This window comes from Cervus canadensis, chromosome 1 (assembly GCF_019320065.1).
Source record: "Cervus canadensis isolate Bull #8, Minnesota chromosome 1, ASM1932006v1, whole genome shotgun sequence".
Lineage (NCBI taxonomy): Eukaryota > Metazoa > Chordata > Mammalia > Artiodactyla > Cervidae > Cervus > Cervus canadensis.
The window spans coordinates 37,646,267-37,666,926 of NC_057386.1; the positions used below are offsets into that span (position 1 = coordinate 37,646,267).

The window sequence follows — 20,660 nt, forward strand, 5'->3', positions numbered from 1 at the left end:
TCACCTATTAGCTTCTTAGGAATTATTGAGGGTTTGCCACATGCCAGGCGCTGGGTGGGATCATGGGGGGGCGGGGGGCGGCTCTGGAGATGGGAGATGTGGCTTCTGGTCCAGCCCAACCATGGACCCCAAGGCAGCCCCCAGCTCTGTGCTCTTGACCTCCTCAGTGACTCTGTTTCGGTGACCAGGGGCTGTACCCCTCACTGAAACAAAGCAGGAAGCTGGCCCCCGGGACAGTGAGAGGGCAGGGCCAGGTCTGGTCCCCACCAGACTGGGCTGAGGCTGAAGAAGTGGACTTGAGACGGTCCCTGCCACTTCACGGCCCTCCCTTTTTCTGTCTCTCCCACTGGCGGTATGTCTCAGACGTCACTGGTGGTAGCTTTTGCAAACCCGTCCTTTCACTTGTATTGCTGTGAATAGGCCTGTTTTCACTCCCCTCTCCCTGTAACCCCAATTTATTTTGGATTTTTTTTTTTTTTTAATTCTATACTTGGGGCGGGAGGCCTGCAGGCAGGGGCCTCCAGCCTCAGGATGTGTCACAGAGGAGCTGATGCCCTCGGCCCTCCGCACCAACCGCCTTCCTCCTTCCCGTGACCTAATTCTCCTCCTCCACAGCCGCCTGCCCCACCTGCCTTCTTGGCGTCCCATGAAGGTTCTGTCCAGCTTGGTTGGCTTTCGGGGACTTCGTGGGAGCATCTCGTGGGCAGTTCCCGTTCTCACTAGGTGACATGAAGGGCCACCTGGCGTGGTCCCTGACACTGCCAGCCTCGTGTGTCTTTTATTCTCTAAGCATTTTCTCTCTCAACTGCCTCTGACCCAGCTGGTACAGCATCAGTACAGCCTGAAGGTCAGGAGGAGCTTTGAGGTCCAGCCGCCTGGATTCAAGTCCGGCTTCCCCATGTACTGCCTGTGAGACCTCGGGGAAGTGACTTACCTGTTTGGATACTCCAGATATCCAGATGTGAACTAGTGAGTTGAGGGGGAGGTGCTCAGTGACACAGGAACCACTAGCGTGGAACACAGCGGCCAGCGCACACCGGCCCTCTGTGACCACAACTAGGGGGCCAGGCCCTGGCCTGGCCGGCGCGGGGTCCTCTGATTGTCTGTGTCCTGCCTCGGGCTGGCTGTGTGTGAGGCTGACCTCTCGCCTACATACCCCTTGCCAGACGGAGATGCTGCTTCCTGTTGCCGGATAGACTAAGGATTTGAGAGAGACAGGAGATCCTGGGGCAGTGACCATCAGCAGGGAAGTCCAGGGGCCAGTATTGGGCAGGTGGGGCAGGGGGCTGCTCAAGTTTAGGGGGGCCTCCAGCCTGAAGCCCCTTGCTCCTCAAGAAGCCTCGTCTGATCAGCTGTTCTGGTTTGTTGCCCTATGGTAGGGGGAGCCCCCTTCTTGATCCAGGGCAGTTAGGGGGGCCTGAGTGGGGTCACAGCACCTTCTTTTCTCCCCTGCTCTCTTGCTAAGGGTTTTGAGTGCCGGGTTCTGTGAGTGGGGCTGAACAGAGCAGGCATTGTTCCCTGCTCCCTGCCCCGGGTCTCCTCCTAAGCAGCCTCACGCCCGTTCCCTGCACACTCCGGACACACCAGTTCCTTGCCTGTTTGTTCTTGGTTCACCTTCCTGGGTTGGGCTGGGCCGCTCTGGCTGCATCTGTGATAAACAGGTGCAGGTGAGGCCCAGAGCAGGCTGGGCTGGGGGAGGGCTGAGCTCTAGGCTGGGAGCAGAGGGGCACCCCAGGGGCTCGGCACTTCCTGGGCGCTTATCTGTTTTGTGTCTCTCCGGCCCACAGTGGCCCAGGTGGGAGCAGAATGAGAGGAGCAGCCTGGGTGTGACGGTGTTTGGGCATCTGCTGGATCTGTGATTATGTGTGTGGGCTGTTTACTGCCAACAAAGCTTCGGGCTCACGGAAGGTTTCGTTCCGTCTGGGGCATGGGGCACTCTCACGTTGCTCCCTGGGCCGGTGAGAGGCCGCTCAGGCCTCCCCACCCCCCGGCTCATCTGTCTCCAGACATCACTGCCCGGAGCTTGGAGGGCAGACGGCCAGGTGGCCCCATTGGCAGGGATTTAAGAGAAGGCTGGTGGCCCAACGTGTAAGGGTCCTGCTCTGTTGCAGCGGCCCTAGGATGAAAGATGGGAGGGAAGATTCCCTTCTCTCCACTCTGACTTCTCTCTCCTGGAGCCCCTCCTGTCTAGTTATAAGGTGACCAGATATCTAAACAATTCAAGATGTTTTTTTTGTCCCCATCTTCAAATAAGAGCGAACCAGAGTGTCTGCCTTGAGTATACATGTTGCCTTGGGATTTTGTCTTCCCTCTCTTGGGAAGTATAGCCGTAGTTTTAGGTCCAGCTCTGGGGAAGACAGGAGCAGGGTGCCCTGGTGCCTCTGATCTGAGACAGTGCCTCGCTCCCTCCCCATTCGGTCACTGCTCCCTGCTTGGAACAGCCGAGCCCGCGGCACTGCCAGCCCTAAGTGATTTTGTGTTCTCTGATGGGCTCCAGACCCTACATGGCCACGGTTAGGTCTCACAAGCCAGCGATCCGGGACCCGCAGCTGTCCCCTCCCATCTCCATCCACTCTGTTGCGCCTGGGCTGGTTTGTGCACACCTGCACACCAGCCCGGAGGTGACCGTTGCTTTGCCTGGTCCCTCCCGCTTCACATTCAGTCCCTGTTGCTGCTAGCAGAGCTGACACCTGAAACCAGCGGCGACCTGTGAAGCAGCTCTGGTCTTCCAGAAGTGGGCCCCACCGTGGACAAGCAGCTCCGGCCTGCTGGCCAAGGCCGTGTGTGTGACAGTTCTGAGCTGGAAACTCCTGGGCTCAGATGACCCTGTTTGTCATGTGTTTTGGCTGCCAGTGTGTGCAGACATCTTTTGGGAAGCTGAGAGAAGGTGGCGGGGACGAGGGGATGGAAATCTGACTTGTTAGGTTTTGTTTCTGTGGCTTCAGGGGGTGACACTGTGGCTGTGATCTCCTTCAATGCCCTCTGGCTTCAAGTTGGTGCCATGCATCCTGTTTCATTTCTTCTTTCTGGATCCTTTTGGTCAAGGTGATCTGACCTTGTTTTCATTCATTCAGTAAACAGCGACGGTGCGCCAGGACCAAGGGGAGGTGCTGGGGACGCAGGTGACTGGAACACAGTCTCTGTCCTAGCCCAGTGGGAGGCCAGACATGAATTCATGCTATGGATGAATGATCAGTTATGGAATTCTGCTTCCAGTTACAGCATCCGGCTCTGCTCCCCACCAGTTGCATTATTATCCCCGTTCCAAGTCTCCCATCAGAATAGTAGTAGTAACAATAACGCATGCATACTAAGTCGATTCAGTCCTGTCTGACTCTGCGACTCCGTGGACTGTAGCCCACCAGGCTCCTCTGTCCATGGAATTCTCCAGGCAAGAACACTGGAGCGGGTTGCCATGCCCTCCTCCAGGGGATCTTCCCAATCCAGGGATTGAACCCGTGTCTTTTATGCCTCCTGCATTGGCAGGTGGGTTCTTTACCATTGGCACCACATGGTAAGCTCCTAATAATAGTAATAACTTTTAGCTATTGGTTATGAACACTTCCTGTGCTTTTGTGAGCACTAAAATGTTATCTGGGTTTTCTCTGTTACCCCAAATTCTAGAGACGTAGATATTTTTATTACCTTATGCCCATTTTACAGATAAAGAAACAGATAGAGAGAGATGAAGTCACTTCTCCAGGGTGATAAAATAGCAAGTAGAGAAACCAGAATTGGAACCTAGAGCCCAGATCCCAGCACCCCCACCCTCAGCGTATCCCCCACTAGGACCTGTTGGTCAGAGGTTGGCACAGAACATGATTCACCCAACATGCATCTTCTTCCGTGACCTTGGCTCACCCCCCCCCAAGAGAGGCCCAGGCAGGCCTTGCCGACCTCAGCTTTACGGCCCTGGCGCCAGAGGGCCGCATGTAGGAGACAGCACTTATCTGCTGAGAGGTATTTCCTTGAGTCTCCCAGCGTGACCTCCTCGAGTCTAATCAGAGGCTGCTCCTCTCTCTGCAGGATTAGTCAGCATCTCTTAACTAGCAGTCCCGAGAGGAGGAACGGAGCTCATTCCCCGCTGTGTGCCAGCCCGTCCTCCACCCTCCCGCCCCTCGCTGCCGCAGCACTTTTTCCTTCCCTCTTTTTTGCTGTCTTGGGGCTGGGTGGACTTTGGAGAGGATCATTAAGGATTAGATTATGGCATAGGTGTGGCCACTGGAGTCAGTGACATCGTGACCCCAGTGAGAAAAAGAAGATAGGTGCCCTTCGATAAGTGAAAGCAAGTTATTTGGCACTCTTTTATTAAACAAAAAACCTTTCCCAAGGGGGTTCCGTGACTCAGGATATGTAGTAGTTGATGCTGTGAGAACATGAGAGAGAATTTAGCACAGGGGATGTGTCTTTGAGAAATCTGATGTATTAGGCATTAAAGGAAGCCTTCTCCTCGATTGACTCACAGCAGCTGAGACCAGCAGCTTGTCCTTCCCAAGTGGTCTAGGGTCCCCCTCCTGTATGCTGGCCACAGACTGCTTCCATGGACAGAGCTGCAGAGAAGTTCTAGCCAGCTTGGGGAACCCACAGCCCAGGCTGGGTCCCAAAGCGTGCTATTCTAGGTGTCGCTTACTCTAGAGTTGGAATCCTGGGACTTCCCTGGTGGTCCAGCGGCTAAGAGTCTGAGCTCTCAATGCAGGAGGCCCAGGTTTGATCCTTGATCAGGGAAATAGATCCCACATGCCGCAACTAAGACCTGGTGCAGCCAAATAAATAAATGGGAATCCCAACCTGGGGCTTGTGGGTGCTGCAAAGGACACAAGAAGGCCCTGAGACTGTGGGCAAGACTTTTCTAAGGAGCAATAGAGGCACTTTCTCTATTGGATTCTTCAAAGGGAAGGTGACTCCCCCCTCCCCCCAAAAAAAAAAGTTAAGAATCTCTGTATTATCACTCCAGGGAGTTTTGGCCACATGGACATCCCAGCCTGCTGGGGGTATTCAGAGCTCTGAAGGGGCCCAGAGCTAGCCTTGGCTGCCTCAGTGGGCTGACTCTGTGTGGGCACCTGCCCCTCTGGTCTTTGGAGATCCCTGCCATGACCCTGTGATCAGGTTCCCCTCCCTCTACACACAGAGAATGTCACCAACGTCACAGTGGGGGCCACGGCAGAACCGGAGCCTGAGGAGGTGAGCCGGATGAATGGCTGGCTCAGCTGCAAGGCCCAGGATGAGATGCTAAACTTGGCCTTCACCGTGGGCTCCTTCCTGCTCAGTGCCATCACTCTGCCCCTGGGCATCGTCATGGACAAGTACGGCCCGAGGAAGCTCAGGCTGCTGGGCAGGTCAGTTCTAGGGGGGAGGCAGGTGGGCGGGGTGGGCAGGGGGCCCCTGAGCCAAGATTCCCCACTGTAGGGGATCCTGGTGTCCTGCGGTGAGGTGTACTGTGGCGCCCCCTGAATGCTCACCTAGGATGGGGCTCCTGCCCCATCAATAGCTGCTGTGATCCTTGTGTTATTCCGATCTGCACAGAAAAGTCACAGGACTCAGGCCTGCCTAGGAGGACCTGCTTGTCATTATGATTTCCGGTCTTTTTCATCTTCCGCCTCTGCGAGATAAAAAGATTTTGAACACAAACCTCTAATATAAGCACATGGAATCATCAATCATATACACATCTGTTGGGCTTCCCTGGTGACTTAGATGGTAAAGAATCCACCTGCAGTATGAGAGACCAGGCTTTGATCCAGGGGTCAAGAAGATCCCTTGGAGAAGGGAATGCAACCCACTCCAGTATTCTTGCCTGGTGAATCCCATGGTCAGAGGGGCCTGGCGGGCTACAGTCCCTGGGGTCGCAAAGAGTTGGACATAACTGAGCAACTAAGCCCACGAGCATATACGTATGTCATTCTTACTGTTAAATGTGCTTAATTTTTTTCTTCCAGTTTTATTGAGATATTAATTGATGTACAGCCCTATGTAAGACTGAGGTACAGCATAATGGTCATATTTACATACATCATGAAATGAATCCCACAGGGAGCTTAGGGAACATCTACCATCTCATATAGTGTTTTATCTGCTTTGTGATACATATACAAAAGAGATAAAATGGCTGAGATTTTAAATTACAAAATGGAAAATTATAAAATTTCTAAAATTGTAAAATAGTATTTCCCTACCCCAGGCACCTTAGTGGGTCATCTAATGCACCTCCTAGTGTGTGTTCCTAGGCTATAAAACTCCAGTCTGCCAGTCTCAGGGTCAGTCTGCCAAGCAGCTGGCCCTGTCTGGCCAGGGTCCTCCCCAAGCCAGTCCCAATGGGAATGAGCATTGTGCAGGGCAGTGTCTGGCCATGAGCAAGGCCCGTGGCCCTGAAGGGAATCGGTGGGGGATCAGTGTCATTCATTCTTTGGAGCTTACAAAGGCTTGGTCCCCAGCTCAGAGCCAAGTAGAGGGGATTTGAAAGCTGCCAGTCATCACCCCTTGCCCTGTGGGGTTCTTTCTGTCCCCTGACTGAGCGGACATAGGAGCCTAGGGATGGGTTGTGTCCTTTCTCGCTTCACAGACTTGACTCTGTCCAGTCTGGGGAATGGAGCGGGCAGTGCAGTGGGGTGTTTACCAGGTCTGGCTTTGGGGCTTGAATTCCAGCTTAGCCACCTGCTAGCTAGGACACCTTGGAGAATTTCATTTTTGTTTCTATGTTGGGTTTTTAAAATTTTATTTATTTTTAGGTATTTGAATATCTGTGTGTGTGTGTTGTTTTTTTAAACTTATTTTATTGAAATGTAGTTGATTTACAATGTTCACTAATTTCTACTATACAGCAAAGTGATTCAGTTACACATTTGTATGTATACATTCTTTTTTGTATTGTTTTCCATTATGGTTTGTCCTGGTATATTGAATATAATCCCTTGTGCTATACAGTAGGACCTTGTTGTTTTATTTTTGTTATTTTGAGTTTTATTTTTCTCATCAGTAAAATAGAGCCAATTACGCTCCTTAGAACTGTTGAGCAAAAGAATGTATGTAAATTTTCTGAAAGCGTCTTGACATGTAGCAAATACCTCCATATAGACAGTATTATCAATAATGATAATAACCAGTAATGTACTATTTCTCTTTCTTTTTAGTGCCTGCTTTGCCGTCTCCTGCTTGCTGATTGCGTATGGAGCAAGTAACCCAAACTGTGAGTATGCTTTTCCTCTGCCCTTTTGTCAGGGACTGGGGAGACAGCACCCAGACGTGCTCGCAGGCCCACCTGCTCTAGGAAGCTGGGCCAGGCCTGCGCTCACTACTCGAGTTAGAGGGACATTTGTTAGACCTTTACCCAGTGACTTAATTCAGATGGTGGCTGGATAAGCAAATGGCCCCAGACAAATGTCTAAGAGAAGCTCCCAGAGGGTGAGAAACACCCATCTCTGCTGAGCCAGGCCAGTCCCTGACGGACTCACTGATGCCAACTTGAGAACCAGGCCAGGTGCAGGAGTGTGTGCAGAGGTCGTGAGCTGAACCGCTCGGAGCAGCCCAGGCCTGCACTTTAAGATGGCCCAGAAACCACCTGGTCCCTAACTCTGCTCAGGTGGAGCTGATGCTGCAAGGACATTTGGAACAAACACCAAAATAGGGCTTGACTTTCACCAAAATCTTGAGGATTTTTTGGCTGCACTGCACAACATGTAGGATCTTATTTCCCCAACCAGGGATTGAACTTGTGCCTCCTGCATTGGAAGTGCAGAGTCTTAACCACCAGGGGAGTCCCGTGTTTCACTAGACTCTTATCCAGGCTCCTCTCCTGATTTGGAGGTACCTGTATTTTTGGTTTCAGCGAACAGCTTTTTTAGATGTCTCCCTTGTGGGTAAAGGGCTTCCCTCGTAGCTCAGTTGGTAAAGGATCTGCCTGCAATGCAGGAAACCTGGGTTTGATTTCTGGGTCGGGACGATCCCCTGGAGAAGGAAATGGCAACCCACTCCAGTATTCTTGCCTGGGAAATCCCATGGACAGAGGAGCCTGGCAGGCTACAGTCCATGGGGTTGCAAGAGTCGGACACGACTTCGCGACTACACCACCACTTGTGGATAAGGTTAGTGAAGAAAGGGGGATGGGGATACACCTTTTGCAAGAGCCCAAACTCCATAAAATAGGCAAGAGGAGGATGAGGCAGAGGCTGGGCAAGCTCCCCAGGTGTCCGGCACTAATGCCTGATGACTTGTCATCACTAGCAACATTTGCTCAGAGCAAGCTCCTCGGCAGCAGTGGGTTGGGCTCAGGCGTGGTTCCCCTCTTACCAGCCTTCTGCTTCCTTCCAGCTCTCTCTGTGCTCATCTTCATCGCCCTGGCTCTGAATGGCTTTGGTGGGATGTGCATGACTTTTACCTCATTAACAGTAAGTACCATTTTTTAAAAAGATATTTATTTGGCTCTGCTGGGTCTTAGTTGTGGCATGTGGGATCTAGTTCCCTGACCAGGGATGTAACCCAGGCCCCCTGCACTGGGAGCACAGAGTCTCAGCCACTGCACTATCAGAGAAGGCCCGGTACCAGTTTTTTTTGAGAAGATCTCTGTGGACATCCCTTTATGGCTCAGAAGGTAAAGAATCTGCTTGCGATGCAGGAGACCTGGGTTCGATCCCAGGGTTGGGAAGATTCCCTGGAGAAGGGCATGGCAACTCATTCCAGTGTTCTTGCCTGGAGAATTCCCAAGGACAGAGGAGCCTGGCGGGCTACAGTCCACAGGGTCACAAAGAGATGTACATGACTGAGCAACTAACACTTTCACTTTCTAGTTCAGTCATCTTTTTGCAAATCTGAGGCAGCTTTTATTGTCTCTAATTTGCTTGCCTTCCATTCACCTGCATCTGCTGGGGTATCCCAAGCAGTAGAGGGTTGTTGCTGGTGAAGTTGTGGCAGCAAAGTCTATTTCCGGCTCCCAAGCTGGGGAAGTCCTGCAGGCAGACTGGAAGGCAGCAGAGTCAGTCTCAGAGCAGCCTGTCTCCTGCTTCCTGACCTTGACTCAGGCGCCGAGGAAGCCAGCTTAGTAGCTGTGTGGAAGAAAAATAACCTGCCACCTACTTTCTTTTCTCTTATTTTCTATGGCAGCTCTGGCTAACAGTGAAACCTAAAAACAAACCTCTGTTGGAATCACCCTGCCTCTAACTGTTGCTTTGTTCAGAACTGAATGAAAAACTGGGGAATCATAGAGCCTGCCCCTCTGCTTGGTTTTCTTTCTTTCTTTTTTTAAAAATAATTTTTATTTATTTATTTTATTTTTGGCTGTGCTGGGTCTTCATTGCCACTCAGACTTTTCTCTAGTTGTGGCGAGCCCGGGCTACTCTCTAGTTGCAGTGCTTGGGCTTCTCATTGCAGTGGTTTCTCTTGTTGCAGAGCACAGGCTCTAGGCTGCAGAGGCTTCAGTAATTGTGGCCCCCGGGCTCTAAGCACAGGCTCAATAGTTGTGGTACACAGGCCCAGTCACATGTGGGAATCTTCCCGGATCAGGGATGGAACCTGTGTCTCCTGCATTGGCAGGCAGATTCTTTACTCCTGAGCCACCAGCGAAGTCCTGCTTGGTTTTCTAAATGCCAAGGCGCAGGGACCCCATCTCCCAAGGGAGGGAGATCCTTTCTTGGGATGCCGAGCACTCTCTTCTGGTAGCCCCAGAACACCATAGAATGGGCTTTTTTGGGAAGTGAATGAGACTGCCTGAAGATCCGGGTTGAAAGAAAGTCCAAAAAAGTCCAAAGAATCTTTCCCCAGAAGGAAGAAGGGAGTTGTCTGCAGGTTCACCTGGTCAGGCAGGGGTGCCTTTCAGAGCTGGCCCCTGGGAAAGTAGTGAGAATGCGAGGCTTCCCGAAAGATTTCTCTGTCCAACAGGAAAGTCTCGCCTGCCTTAGTTTCCCCTCGAGAAAGTTTTTAATGACACAGTGCCTCCCAGCCCTGTTTATTTGCAGGGCATTGGCTTCTGCTTTCTCTTTCCAGTAATGAGTCAGGCATCAGGCTGCTGAAGGGCCCTTGTTTAGCTTTGAGGGAGCCCTGGAACCTTGCTGGTCTTCTTCTAAGGAACTTGAGGAGGTACTAACATTCCTGTGACCCCTAGCCTGCAGGCTGTGAGCCAGAGGCCCGGTTGGGTCCAATTCCTCTTCTCAGCCTTTCTGTGCTTTCTCAATTTATTAACTTTATCCAGGTGGGAAGGGTGAACTACCAGGGCCTAAGTCCGTGGAAATGGAGCAGTCAGTGGAGTCTGTGTTAGGTTGAGAGAGGCACTGCCCAGGACTGCATACATAGTGTGCTCCAGCGTGGGGGACTCAACTATCCAGGGTCTCTGGTTGCCTTGCCCTGGTAGTGTGAAGGAGATTGACTTTGTACTCTCTTGTGCATTTTTATTTATTTTTTTAATCAGGTAGATTATTTATTTCTTTGGCTGCACCAGGTCTTTGTTGCAGAATATGGGATGTAGTTCCCTGACCAGGAATCAAACCCAGGCCCCCTGCTTTGGGAGCAAGGAATCTTAGTCCTTGGACCACTAGGGACGTCCCAACCAGATAGATTTTTTTTTTTAATGGATGTATCTCCCACCCTCTCAAATTCCCGGGGGAAGACACATGTTGAAGCTGTACAAAGCATGTTAGAACTGTCAAACGCACCAATTCCATTCAGCTGTGTCCACTGCGAAGCAGGAGCCACAGTTCTGCTTGTTCTTTGACAGCGTAAACATGACCAACTCTTTCATCAAAATGAAAATCTGGCCTCACCCCCATTATTTGGGCCACACTGTCTATGTCATGGCAGTTCTGACTGAATTTCAGGATAAAAGAAAGAGATGGTCCTTGAATTTGAGTATATGCTCTGAAATACAGAAAGGTGCTCTATTGTTATAAGCCTAAAACAGATTAAGAACCTCCTCACCATGAATCCCCTTTAGGGAAGTCTTCAAAATAAGATCATAGCTGTGGTCCACAAATCCTTTTGGGGTGGCTAGGAGGGTCATAAGGATTCTTTTTATTTTCTTTTCTTCTTAATGATTATAAAACAAAAAGGTTTGATTTTAAAAAGTCAACTATTTGAGAAATGTACAATGTGAACTGTAAAATCCTATAAGCCTAACTTCATCAGTTTAAAATGTAACTCTTTAGTTTTAAAAAAGGAATCTACATATACTGAAGTTCTTTTCAAAAGAAACACTGTTACAACTTGCCTTTTTCACTTGACAGTGTATCTCTTATGTCTTTTCCTGCCAGTCCTTAGAAATCTACCTTATTATTTTAAACTCTAGAGCTCGGCTTCATAATTAGACAGTTCCATGTGATTCTCCAATATAGATTGCCATGATTTATTTAACCAGTTTCCTGCTAATGGACTTTTGGGTTGGTTTCCAATTTTTCTGATTTATGATTCTGGCGAAGTGAACATCTCTGTACATGTATTTCGATAAAATAAATTCCAGGCCCCAAGTTCAGCATGTTTTAAATTTTAATGTAGACTGTCAAATGGTCTTCCCAAAAGGGTATACACAGTTGCTGGCCTTCCACCGTATCTGAGAAGTTTTCTTCCACACCCCTTCCAACACCCTGTCCAGATTCTTGTAAACATTAGCCAATCCAATCTGGTGAAAAATAATATGTTACTATTTAAAATTTCTTTCTTTAATTGTTAGTGAGATGGGGCATCTCTCCACCTACTTTTGATGATCACTTGTATTTCTTCTGGGATTGCTCCTTTGTGTCTTTTGTCTATTTTTCTACAGGGTTGTTTCTCTTTTTTTTAAATTGTGTTTTGTAAGCCCTCTTTCATACACACACACAAAATAGTTCTCTATCTGAGTGAACAGTGGTCTTACCCTAAGTTTTTTAGGCCCCTGTGTAGTCCATGAGTAAGCTTCAGGAGGGCTGGGCATTTCTTTGAAATTCTCCAAAAGCAAATTGTGCATGTGTGTGCCCGGACAGGTGCGTTTTTCTAGGGGAGGGTCTGTGACTTTCACCAGCTTCTAGTAGATCTGTGTGAAGCTGAACGCACTGTAGTAGGAGTGTTTCTCTTAACTCCTTGCTCTCCCACAGGGAGGTAAAGGCTGCACAGGCCAGACGGTGACCAGACAAGAAAACCATCTGATCATCACCTGGAGCATTTGGTTAGCAGGCATCTGTTGTAAGATAGCCTGGTGGCTTGTCCCTCTAAGGCTCCCATTCTTGGGTCTGGAGCAGAGGTCAGCAGTCTGCTGCCCCCAGGCCACATCCAGACCACTGCAGGCTTCTGTGCACACAGTTTTATCGGCACAGAACCGCTCCCACTTGATTCTTTTGTACTGATGGCAGCAGAGGGAATGGCAGTGACAGCCTCACTGCATGGAGACCACATGGCCTGCAAAACCTGCAGGTTCTCTGGCCCTTGGCAGGGAAAGTCTGACAGCTTCAGGTCTAGAAGCACCAAGAAGCTGCTCAGTCATGATTCCATCAGAAGGCAGGGGCTCCCCCCCCCCCCGCCCCCAGCCCTTGCTGACCCTCTCCCTTCTAGTTATGTGACCCGACTCCTCAAGCACTTTCCATGTCATCGGCTTCCTCCTCTGTGCCCTGGCCCGAGGGACCTTCTTGGGCAGTCCTCTGTCCCGCAAGGCTTCAGATAGGAGCCTTTCTAGATCAGACCTCGAAAGGGGACAGAGACGCAGGTCAGTGAGGGCAGGCCGCGGCTCTTGGGCCATGTTCTGGGGCCGCGGGGGCTTCTGCTGAGCAGAGCTGAATCTAGTCCTGACACAGCCCAGACCTTTTAAAAAGCAGAAGCATCAGGATCAGCTCCCGGAGGTGCCAAGCCAGCAGCAGAATGGCACTTTCTGTTTGGGTCTCCCAGCCGTGCTCTCATTCAGGGGACAAAGGAGTCTTCAGGGTCGCCTTTAGGAGCTTCCTAAATCAACAGCTCTGGGGCCATGGATAATCACTCCATGACAACCTAGGAATCTGGGGGGAGCAGGGTTGTGTTGCCAGGGAAACCTTAATTGGGGGACTTTCTGAGTCCCAAGGGGTTGTGGTATAAATAAGGATGACCAGTGACTGTGAACTGCTATCCCCATTGGTGCTAGCAAACAGGCCCTGACTTTGTAGAATGCCTTTTCCCCACCACCTTTTCCCCTTACAGAGCCGGGGAGGTGTGCATACCCATGGGTGATCCTACCCCCATGAGCAGAGGCTGGCTTTCCCTGGTCCCTGCCTCAGAGGGTCCTGGGCGATGCGACACCCTCAGAGGGGGAGGGTGCAGGTCACCGGGGGTCAGGGCACACCCCAAGGTGCCAAGCCTCAGCCTCCTCGTGAGCATCAGCACAGCACACTCAGGTCTGTTTGCTCACTGCCTCGCATTTGTTCAAGTCTTTAACTCGCTTCAGCAGCTGGAGGAAAACAGCGGCCGGCGGCGAGGTGGCGTCTGGGGGCCACCACCCGACGATCCGGGGCTGGGGTTGCTTAGAGATGGGAGTGGATGCCGCCAACATTGTGAACATGTCTTTTCCACTTCATTACTCTGACCCCTGTCAGCGTGGGCGGGACAGGGAGTTCTGAGCTGTTGAAACCCTCCCAGAAAAGTGATTGCAAAGTGCTGCCAGGCTCCTTAATGAAAAAATTTCTCTGGGCTTTCCCTATCTGACTCATGGGAGTCTTACTTGGAGCCTGAGGAAGAAATGGTCCCACGGGAGTTGGGATCTGAGTTTGAAGAGAACAGAGTAAACGTCCATCTTCGAACACCTGGAAGGAGGGGAGGGAGAGGATTCGGGATATAGCAGTGAAACAGATGGCCCCCTCCAGGGGTGTGTGTGGAGTTTTGCATTCCTGCTCGGGTGACCTGTTTCTATGGCCAGGAGAGGGTCCCCACGGCATCCCACTTGCCCCACGTGCCAGGTAAGCAGGGCTCGCCTGCTGCCCCCAGCCAGCTCTGCCTCTGGGTTTCTGCTGTGTGCTCTGAGAGCCCAAAGCTGTCAGCCCATCACCACTGGCCCGGGAGAAGTCCACCCATCAGAGGGTTTCCACCCCGTGAAGTTGCCCCAGCACATGACTGGTTCAGGGGTGGACTGAACATGTCGTTGGGGCCTTGGGAGGGCTGGACCTGGCTGGGAAAGTGGACGAAGTGGCTAGGGAAGTGGGGCTCCGCCTCCCCACCCCTTCAGCAGTGAAGCGGAAAGGTGACCACAAGGGCCTTTACCTGGCAGCATGTGCTTGGAGCTGCCGGTCGTGCAGGGTTAGAAAAGAGCCCAGCTATGCTGAGTCCACTTGTCCAGACTAGCACCTGGATCCTGGCCTGTTCAGGTTGCACAGGGCTCTTGGGTGTGTGCACCAGCCACTTGAGGACAAGGGTCACCTCTGAAAGGGGCCCTCCCCACCCCCACCCTGGATGGCCCGTGGCATCTCCCCGAGAGCCAGGGTGAGCCCCCCTAGCTGGTGGGCTCCGGAGATAACTGATTTGGAAAGCGGGTGTCAGATGGCTCTTCTGTCCCTGCCTGCCAGCAAGCCCCAGGCCTGTCCTGGGGGCTCCTGGGAAGAGAGACATCGTAAAGAGGGTCCTCCAAGGAGGGCTGCCTATCCTCACTGCTGGAGCCTAGGCTTCTGGCGATTCTCGGCCAGTAGCCGGCTCTGAGGCCAGCACTCCAGGGGAGGGGCCGTCTGCAGCTGCTGTTTTCCCCTCTGGGAAGGTCACAGAGCTGGGGCCTGTTTACAGTGCAGCCCAGGGGCTGAGGGAATGAGTCACCACGGCTCGCGCAGGGATGGCATTCCGAGGCCAGCTTGGAGGACGGGTTTTGCCTGGCTGAGCCCACTCCAGCCCCCATCCTACCCCAGGGGCAGCAACAGCATTAATGGTGGTGGTGGGGGAAGCCCCCCAGAGCCAGGAAGGGGGCCAGTGCGCTGCCCCCCACACCCAAGCTGCGAGCGCAGTTGGGAACCCAAGGTCAGGAAACCGCCCCTGCTGAGTGTTTTCCTCGCATCTGTCTCTGCAGCTCGGCTGCAGCTTCCTACTTGGCAGCAGTCGTGGTTCTTCCCCCTCCGCCCGGCCCTCCAGCCGGCACTAGGCGCTCTGCTCGGTCCTCAGCCGCCATTCACTCCATCACCAGGGCTTCTGAGTGGCCATTCTGTGCGGCTGAGGTCGGGCAGAGGCGGGAGGAGGGAGGGAGGAGGGGGATGTGAAGACCAGTGAGGGAGGAGACCCAGAGAAGATGAAAGGAGAGTCTGCGGCCAAGGGCAGATCCTCCTGACAGTGTGCCCCGGACTGTGGGGAGGTCGGCCGGGGGAGGTCAGGGAGGGAGGAGGCAGGTAGGTCTAAAAGCAGCTTTGGAGAGGGTGTAAGAAATTTCCAGTGGGGAGAGCAAACAGAATGCTTAATAAGGAACAGAAAGAGGTGTGAGAGGTAAGGGTAACTGCCTTGATCCTCCAAATCAAGTGTGGACCCTTCAGGGGCCACGTGTGTGTTTTCCAGGAGACAGAGTAGCCCAGTGGCTATGCACATCAACATGACCTGCTTTGAATTCTAGTTTTGACCCTTACCAGCTTAGGGATCCCTTGACTATTTTTTTTTAAGAGCTTTTATTTATTTTTGGCGGCGCTGGGTCTTCATTGCTGTGTGCAGGCTTTGTCGAGTTGCAGCACGCGGGGCCCACGCTTGCAGTGGCTTCTTCTGTTGCGGAGCACAGTCTCTAGGACAGGGCTCAGTTGTTGGGGCACACGTAGGCTTAGTCGCCCCATGGCATGTGGGGTCTTCCTGAATCAAGGATCGAACCTGTATACCCTGCATTGGCAGGCAGACTCTTAAACTGCTGGACCACCAGGGACATCCCCTTGACTTTTCTAATCCTGATGTCTTGTAACCATTAAGTGAGGGTACGGAGTGACACTTTCTTGGTAAGGATGTTATGAGGGTTTTTAGCATAATAATAGTTTCTGTTATAATAATAATGCTACTATATTATTTAATATATTAACATAACCGTGTATGCTGTCATATATTATAACTTAATTATCAGGAAAAATCCTCTGATCAAGCTGCTCCTGGGCAAAGTAAATGGGGGAAATTTCCTCTAGCGGGCATGACAGCTTTGGGAGGAAGGGAAGGAAGTGGCTTAAAGGATAAAACACAATTAGTGTTAACATTTGAAAAATAATTAGTGCCCCCAGGGAGAACTTCTCTTCGCCTGTGTTTGCTGTTTTGTGACCACACACTGACCGCTGCCAGGATGTTTATGCTTTAGCTTTCTCTGGTCAAGGTCATCCTTGATACTGTTTTCAGAGAAATTTCATCTGACACAGATGTTGTTGTTTAGTCTCTAAGTCATGTCTGATTCTTTTGCAACCCCATGGACTGCAGCCTGCCAGGCTTCTCTGTTCATGGGACTTCCCAAGCAAGAATACTGGAGTGGGTTTGCCATTGCCTGCTCCACGGGAGCTTCCCAACTCTGGTATCAAACCTGTCTCCTGCATTGGCAGGCAGATTCTTTACCACTGAGCCACCAGGGAAGCCCTGACACGAATGTTAGGTAGTCACTAAAAGCTGAAATATTTTGACTACCTATTTAAACACTTAGATTGGTCAGAAAAACCCTACCATCAACTATGACATTAAAGGACAAACTGGGGAAACATACCTACTGTATAAGAACAAACTGTGAGGGTCTTCATTTTATTTTATTTTATTTTTGTGTGTGTGAGGGTCTTTAATGTATAAAGAACCTATACCAAATTAATATGAACGAATTAACCTCCTCTTAGGAAGAAAGGACAAATGAGGAATGTAAGTGACTGATTTTAAAAACTATAGGTAAAAAATGTTCAAAGTCATTAGCAATCAGTAAATGTAAGTTTTTTCAATTCCAATTGGTGTAAGTTTTCTGGAAGGCAATTTGTCACAGAGTATCACAAAAAACTTCAAAACATGGATTCCCTTTTGCCAAATGATTCTACTTTGGGGAACTTACCTTAAGGAAATAATAGCTATTTGCATATATGTTTATCTTCAAGCATGTTCATTAAAAAATTTTATTTATGATAAAAATCGAAAAGGATCTGAGAACATAGAGAAATGGTTGCATAAATTATAGGCCATTCAGACACTTGTTACAAATTATGTGAAGATGAATACAGGACTAAACTAGGAAGTATTTATAATATACAAAGTAAAAAAAAAGAAAAAGTTTATAAAATAATATGTAGTATCTGATTCCAGTTTGGTTAAAAATTATAGGTATTTATAAGAAAATGATTGAAGGCAATTACACCGAGATGATAATGTGGCTATATCAGGGGAATTCTTTTTTCCCCAAGGGGAATTTTTATTTCATTTTTTATGTATACTTTGTTCTAGATATTTTACAATGAACATGCATTGCTTTCCTAATCAAAAAATAACTAAGGTAAAGTATAAGATGTACACATTCCTGAGGAGACTGTATAGTGTCTTTTGCCCTGAGGCTCTGTACACCCTGAGAATGTATACCGAATGCTTACCAAAAGAACATATTAAGGAGGGGGAGGATTTTCAGGGTGTTGTAAAGAATGTTCCGGGCAGGGAGAGGCAGAGGAGCCAGGAGGGCAGCTGGGAGGCCCTGGGAATCTATACCAGTGCTTACCAAAAGAACATGTTAAGGAGGGGGAGGATTTTCAGGGTGTTGTAAAGAATGTTCCAGGCAGGGAGAGGCAGAGGAGCCAGGAGGGCAGCCGGGAGGCTACCGCCCTTGTTCAGACATGAGGGTGAGGATCTCATCCAGGGTCAGATAGAAGGTCAGAACCCTCTCCCAGATTCCCATCTTGCCTGTCCCAGATGCAGTCTGGGGAGCAGACTCCGGGAAATGAGGTCAGAGTTGCCCACTAGCCCCAAGTTCTGTGGTTCTGTTGGCCTCTAGCTTGGGTTCGGGAAGAAGGAAAAGGGCTGGTAAGCGAGCTGTCTGCTTTTCAGAAGTATCCCCTCGCCCTGTCAAAAAGTTGGAACGCGCTTTGCACCCAAAGGTGACTACCATGACGGAAGCGTTTCCTGGCCTGACTGCGGAGTGGCTGTTGTCCCCCATCTGCTTTTCTGATCGGGTTCTCAGCCCTCTTTGTTGCTGCTGCTCCTGTTTTGTGCTTTGTTTCTTTGGCCATACTTCCCTACCTGTGGGATCCTAATTCCCCGATCAGGGATCGAACCCATGCCCCCTGCGCTGAAAGCACAGAGTCTTAACCACGGGGCTGACAGGGAAATCCCTCTAAGCCATCTTTGATCCCTTCTTTCTTCACCTGCATTCCAGGCTGGAACAGTTTCCTTCTTCCACACAAGCGAAACTAATCTTTGGATTCTCCTTGGGGCAGATACGGGCCTGGAGATGCCTGAAGCTGCCTTGGTGGAATAGCCAGTGAGGTGCAGCCCAAACACGTGAGCCCAGGATCCAAGGGGTGTCCTCTGAACCACAGCATACCTGGGAGGCAGGTGTGCAAAGGGTGAAATTGGGCAGCTTTCATGCTCACCTGGGTGTGCTTGGGTGCCCATGAGCAGGTCACCTTTCCTCTGTCTCCTGCTGGGGAAGTTTCCGTATGCTCCTTGTCTCCCTCCGACCCTCTCTGAGAAGCCTGAGTGGGCAGAGGGGGCTGGAAGAAGAGCTCCTTGTGTGTGGCGAAGCTGGAGAGGCACCCTGGCCTCATCCCACAAGATGGCTTTGTTGGCCGCACACTATGGATTTATTCATGCTCCTTTTTAATCCTGGGATCTCAAAACATCTCAAGTCTCTTATTCATGTTTTTTTTTCTTTAATAATGACGCTCAGACATAATCCACATACCATACAATGCACCTAAACTATATAATTCAATGGTTTTTAGTGTATTTATAGAGTTACCAAGTCATCACCAGAATTAACCATATCACGCCAATCACAATTCTGGACCATGAGCATTTCCTCCCTGTCCCTCCCAGCTTCTTCTATCCCAGCCCTAGACAACCCCTTGTCTAGTCTCTGTCTCTAGGGATTTGCCTGTTCTGGACATTTCACATGAATGGAATCGTACAGTTATGTGGTCTTTTGTGACTGATGTCTTTCACTCAGCATAATTTTGCAAAGTTTATTCATGTTGTAACATGTATCAGTTCTTCATTCCTTTCTGTGGCTGTGTAATATTCCATTGTGTGGATATACCACAGTTTGCACACCCAGTCATCCTTTGATGGGCATGAAGGTTGTCTCCACTTTTTGTATATTATAAAGAATGCTGCTGTAAACAGTCATGTACATACATGTTTTTGTGTGAACATATGTTTTTATTCCTAGGAGTGAAATGTCTGGGTCATATGGTAGCTTTGTGTTTAAATGAGGAGCTGCCAGACTCTTTTGCAAAGTGACTGCACCATTTTTCATTCTCACCAGTAGTGTAGGAGGGTTCCAATTACTCTGTATCAGCACCAGCATTTGTTGTTTTCTTTTTTAAAAAATTGTTATTTTAGCCACTTAGCATGCACAGGGGGTATGAAGCAGCATCTCATTGTGGTTTGATTTGCATTTCCCTATGATTAATGATACTGAGTATCTTTTCATAACGGTTATTGGCTATTTGTATATCTTCTTTGGAGAAACATCTATTCAGAAATGTCTGTTTGCCCATTTTAAAAATGATTATGTTTTTATTACTGAGTTGTCAGAGTTATTTATATATTGCAGATATGGGTGCCCTATCCAATACATGATTCATAAAAATTTTCTCTCTTCGTCTCATCATCTTTTCATTTACTTGATGGTGTCCTTTGAAGTGCAAACATTTTTCACTTGGATGATGTCCCTTTTTCATTTTTAATTGTGGTCAAAACAGGCAGAAGTGATGAGGGGCAGGTAGGTAAATACATTCACGCTGCCTGTGTTCAGCAAACGGATTAACTTGCAGGCAGCCATCACGTGGTCCATGTTTGATAAAACCCCAGTATGATTCCAGACATCTTGGGGGAGGGGGGTGTAGTTTAGGTCCGTATAAACAGCCTGAGTTCAATAAAACAGGTTGGCAGATCCAGAGAGTGAGTCTCGGTGCCAGGGACCGTGTGGGTGTGGATGGAAGCTCAGAGCACGTGGTGCGAGCTCCCCCGAGGTTAGCGAGAGCATGGCAGGCTGCAGTTAGGGGAGGATGCGCTTCGCCCCATGCCTGTCTGAATCCGTGACCTCGTGGTCATAGTTTACCATGCCTGAATTTGTATGGAACCCACTGAGGGTTTTAGCTTTGTAGTCATGTCGAATGGGCCCAGGACAAGCTCCTGTGAGATGGGAGCAGTGGCCTCACAGGGAAGAAAGCCTGAGCTTTTCTTGCCACTGATCTTTCCAGGTGGGAAGAGAAAGCCCTCCTTGAACCTAGAAATTGAGAAACAGGACTCCCAGACCAGCCTCCTCATCCACACCAGAGACTGTAGAATTCTGATTGGCACCTTCCAGAGACCTACTCTTCTCAAAATCAAAAGCAGCTTTTGCTGACATCTGGTCGTTCTGGGACACTGATATTTTTATTTATAAAATGATTCTTTCATCCTCAAATAGATTCTTATTTTTAACAGACTTGCTCCCTTTGAAGGTTGCCTCACTTGCTGGCATCTCCTTATAACCCTGCAGAGACCAAAGGCCCTAGCCTGTGCCAGAGCAGAGAGGAGGGTCGCTTGCCAGCCAGGAAGTCCTGTCTGCACGTGCAGAGTCTGAGTTCTGTATTACT

The 20,660-nt window shown here is 49.9% G+C and overlaps 1 protein-coding gene across 4 annotated transcripts in view; it reads left to right on the top strand.

Moving 5' to 3' along the window:
- The window catches only part of SLC43A2 (solute carrier family 43 member 2), a 43,184-nt gene that overhangs the window by 4,291 nt on the left and 18,233 nt on the right, over nucleotides 1-20,660 (top strand). For 3 of the 4 annotated variants that reach the window (XM_043478390.1, XM_043478391.1, XM_043478389.1), the window contains exons 3-5: nucleotides 5,129-5,336; nucleotides 7,128-7,183; nucleotides 8,305-8,381. In XM_043478390.1, the coding sequence (XP_043334325.1) occupies nucleotides 5,129-5,336; nucleotides 7,128-7,183; nucleotides 8,305-8,381 (341 nt within the window). The remainder of the gene's footprint in view (nucleotides 1-5,128; nucleotides 5,337-7,127; nucleotides 7,184-8,304; nucleotides 8,382-20,660) is intronic. The other variant, XM_043478400.1, reaches the window with a different exon arrangement.